This window comes from Homalodisca vitripennis, unplaced genomic scaffold (assembly GCF_021130785.1).
Source record: "Homalodisca vitripennis isolate AUS2020 unplaced genomic scaffold, UT_GWSS_2.1 ScUCBcl_5551;HRSCAF=12329, whole genome shotgun sequence".
NCBI lineage: Eukaryota > Metazoa > Arthropoda > Insecta > Hemiptera > Cicadellidae > Homalodisca > Homalodisca vitripennis.
The window spans coordinates 69,247-73,956 of NW_025781680.1; the positions used below are offsets into that span (position 1 = coordinate 69,247).

General features: G+C 27.7%; 1 protein-coding gene across 1 annotated transcript; it reads right to left on the reverse strand.

Annotated features, from left to right (window-relative positions):
- Positions 1–222: 222 nt before the first annotated feature.
- On the reverse strand, positions 223–2,516 carry LOC124373438. Its single transcript, XM_046831809.1, has 2 exons — positions 2,406–2,516; positions 223–937 (listed from the first exon to the last, which is right to left on the reverse strand). The coding sequence occupies exons 1-2, from the start codon at positions 2,514–2,516 to the stop codon at positions 623–625; spliced, it is 426 nt and encodes a 141-aa protein (XP_046687765.1). The 3' UTR covers positions 223–622.
- Between the last annotated feature and the right edge of the window lie 2,194 nt (positions 2,517–4,710).

The following is a 4,710-nucleotide window of genomic DNA, read 5'->3' on the forward strand; positions in this document are numbered from 1 at the left end:
AAGGAATATCAGAACTTTAATATTGTGATCAGATACATTTTGTAAGGAAGTAGATGACGTAAAATTGTCTCGAATATAGTTTTTATAATAAAAAATGTACTTCACAAGTAAACATGTCTTAAATAAATAGGCCCACTGCTTCGTTAAATTTCCAATATTTACTACGAAGTATATAATTTCAAATTTCCATGAAACATTTATAAGTTTTAAGTATGTCTCTCATGCTTCTGAAAAGGAAATGGCCCTTAATGTATCCTACGTAGAGCAACATAAAAACTTGCACTAACTGTACAATAGTCTATATGAATATTATTGGTTTCTGGTAAAATACTTCCAATAATTATCATTGATAAGCAACGTACAGTTATGTTTATACTATTGCTATTAATATTATTATTAGTTTTGTTTTTAAATTTCATACTTTAATTTAAAATACATGATTTATTATTGTAAACTTATCTTTACTCAGTTAGTCTCATTTATGATATTTATCCTATTACATTAATTTTGTTTACAATTATGGAGTAAAATATCAATATTTGTAACTTCTAAGAATCTGATACTACTTTACACAAGATACAAAAACATGATTTAAATAAAACCATTACATGCAACAAACTCTTTAGAAGAAACTAAAAAGGTTTGTGAAGAATAAGGTTATTCTTTGCATAGCAGAGGTAAAAAGGTTCACGAAAGTGTACACGAAAGATGAGGTGTTTGCAAGTGGGACCTGTACCGTGCTCAGTACAGGAGTTGTTACTAAGGGAGTGTATGTTTGTTTGGACTGTTGTTTTGGATGAGAGACTGGTTTTTCTGTGGTCGTATCTATGTATACTCTTATTGCTGTTATCTTGGCAGCCTGACGCCCAACTCCTCTTGAGTAGAATAATCCATCTTCTTCGTGTTCTGCTGCCGAAGTAACCCTTTGTTGTAAGATCTATGAAAAGAAAAATACAATAATTCATAGAGGGTTTATAGTAGGTATTATAGACACAAACTATAGGGAAGTATCAATAATAGTATTATGAAAGAATATCTTTCTTTAAAACACTTGAAAATCATGTAACTTATTTTATAATTAATTCCGATTAAAGAAATTACAAACAAATTAAAGTGTATTATAATTATTACGTTATATTACTACGGATACTTCTCAATCCCTACAAACGGAACCCAGTGCTAAAAAGTGAAACGTATTACTGTAAATAATAAATGAATAGAATTTTTCGTCATAGCGTTTCATTACTATACATATTTCTTAGAAAACATAATTCAAAAACGTTTTATAAACGAATGTAATATTTATGTTACAAAACATAACGAATATATCTGATTTAGAAAACGTAATAATTATATTGAGTAGTTACTCGGAATTACAACATTTCAGCCTTTAAAAGTTCAAGACATTTCTAAATTAAAAAATTGAAAAACAATGTTCATTTACATAGCTTTTGCGGTCTCATTAGAAAGAGCCATTGGGAGTTATTTTGATTTAAAATTTCTTTTACAAATTATTTGAAATTTTAGCATTTGAGTATGTTTCTTTTAATGTACATAAGAGAATGTTTAAACCTTTCTCGTGAACTAAAATAAATACATACAGAACATAAACTGCATTTAAAAGGCGGCTCTATTGGCGGAGATATTAATTTTAAGCACCTGTTCTCCCTTAGTTTTAGTCCTTAAAATATGGGAGATATCTCGTTTTAATATTCAGTATAAAACGCAGTATCTTTAACAAATATAGTGGTGTTTATGTAAAGAACACTCTTTATTTAAATAAAGCAGCCGATATGAAATAATTTGAATTAAACAAAGGTAATTTTTAGCACACCGCAGTTTTGAAGTTTTTTTTACATAAAATCACCCTTTTTAAATTAAAGCTAGTTGTTAATCTATATTTTTATGATTAAATTTACGAAATTTTTATGTGACGAAGATTCATTTTATAGAAGTTTATTATAAATAAGAATAAAATATATAAATATACGTATATTGCTCAACACTTTATCGTAGACGTAGATCGATATTATTTATGGCCGCCCATTAAAAAGTATTAAGTTTTTAAATGTATAAGAAATTTATTTAATGTACTTTTTATATATTATTCAGTGTAGACCAATCTCTCATAAATGAAAAGTGGCACTTATGTAAAAATATTTCGTAATTTCAAAATAATTTCAACACGATATAAAATAATCTGAATGAACCGAAGTTAATTTTTTATTACACCACATTATTTTAGGATATTATTGACAAATTCATGTGATTAAATAAAGTTTTATTTTTGCATTAAAAATGTATGATTAAATGTATTAATGTTTACCACGGGGAAGATCTACTTTATAGACTATTTTAATTGAGAGTATTGAGCACCATTTAGACTTGCCAAACAATTACCATACCTTAACTAGGACAAGGACGAAAATTAGATTTAGTAATGACGTCATGAATAAAGAGCTGAACATCGCCTGTTGAAACAGTAGCTCTCCAACAACAAATGCATGTAGGAACATTGAGCGTAACTAACAAAGTTTGACATGCGTCTGGAATCCCGTTACATACACTACTCTAACTGTTGTACCAATCTGCATAACTTGCCATTGGATTGAAAACTAGCGAACTAGGCCAGGGCAAGTTGCCCGTAACCCTGAATTAACTAACGTCATGAGCGAGCAAATATCACGTTTCTTAATTAAAAAGGAGATAGCTTAAATTAGTTAGCTTAAACGTTTGTTTATATAGAATTTGCTATAGTGTACTCTGGAATGTGTATTTGAACCTTTAACAAAAGTCGCAATAAAGTTGTGTCAAATAAATTACGATAAAAATTTTTATTTCCAGTGTCTACTATTTCGTTTTCTTCGAGGTATGTATTATTTGACGAGGTCACCTTGTACCGGATGGGTAGGGTAATTTTATTATTGGAAGTCATACAAGTAAAATGTTCTTGCCGGTCTCGCATTGTAGTGGCAGGCGGAGATAATAAGGTCTACACAATTATAATGTAATCACTCAAATGGTTCACCCATTATCCCATCTACTTCGGTCTGTTACTACTTCTTGCAGATTTTGTAAGTAAAATTAATTTCAAATGGAAACTGTACATACCTTGAGATAGCAGTAGTATGTATGTAGAAGTCTGCAGGACTTGGTCCAGAGATTCGTACAAACCTCTTTTCCTCAGGAACGTACATTAACAGTTCGTGGTATTTATTTATTATTTTTAAATATTTAATATCACATTTTATATATATAAATTGTGTTTTTGTATTTACTTTAATTATACAAGTTTTTGGTTTCTTCACAAGTACAAAACTTGTTTTTCATTGCTAAATCATAAAAATATACATACATCATAACTTTAGTGAATAAGATTCGTATAGAATAAAATATTTTACTATAGTAAATATCAATGGCATATTGAAAATAATAATGGTTTTCCATAGTGACAGATAATTTGATTTAGTTTCAATAATAAAATTCTGATCATATTTTTCATTTAAGACTTGCATTATACTTTGTTTTCCCCATGCTTTTAGTTTAATTAATTACTAAAAATTTTGTCAATCAACTTATATACAACACTATATACACTATATCCAATAGTTTGTAGACCAAAAACACGTATATGGTTTCATAGAACAACATACTTTCATAAAATATATTACTAATATGAGGAGACGTAAAATTTTATTACTATGAAACCATTATTAATTAGGGTGGTAATCGTGTCAATCAAATCATGTGAACAAACCTAACATTTCTGAGAAAAATATTTAATGTTTTTATCTTTTTAACAGACATAATGACAATTTTAATATCTTTTAATAAATATTAATAAAAATAAATTATAATATTTAATAATAAAATTATATAATTAAAGTGGAGTAAATAAATAATAGAGAGCCTTTTAATCAAACTTGTTCGCTTCATTCAATTTTATGTAAAAGCTTATTTTTGTGGTTCTCAGGCTGAAAAGTGTTTAAACTGAAGTGTGATATTCGAATGAATAGCAAATACTAATACAATATTAGTATAAAAATTCTGAAATCTAAACAATGCAAAATACCCCTGGAAATTCTCAGACGAAGTGTTTTCGTTGATTAGAATTGCAGGTTAAAAGTAGAATACTTTTGAAGTCAATTACAGTAAGATTAAGCTAGAATCATGTATTTTGAACTTTTATAAATGTATAAACTACAACTGCTTTAGTACTATTACACTAGCGGTTGAATTTCTATTTAACGCAGCACCACCCCTCGTGCTCTTGTAAGCAATGTGTATTAAATTAAAATTTGAAGAAAATTCTAGATTTTTAAAAGCAAATATAATTCATTTAAAAAAAAAAATTCTGATAATATTACTATTTTTCTTATCCATTCACTCCAAGTAAAGTATTAAAACAGATTATGTTATTAAAAGCAATCTTTTAAGTATCCTAAAAATGTTTATCTTTTTGTGAGTTTTCTATCACATTTTGCCGTCGAATTTTAAAAGGCCACCATTTTTTGATATTAACAATAGGGTTTTATTTCAGTAAAGAATAACATTTTAATTATACATTCATGTAAAATACCACGATGTACCTTCGACCTTTTCTGAGCTATGATTTTCTTTAACACGTCAGATTATATCCACTAACCGAAATGAAAACACATGAGTACAAAAGATTTTTTTAAATTTTTAACCCATAAATATTCTAAATTA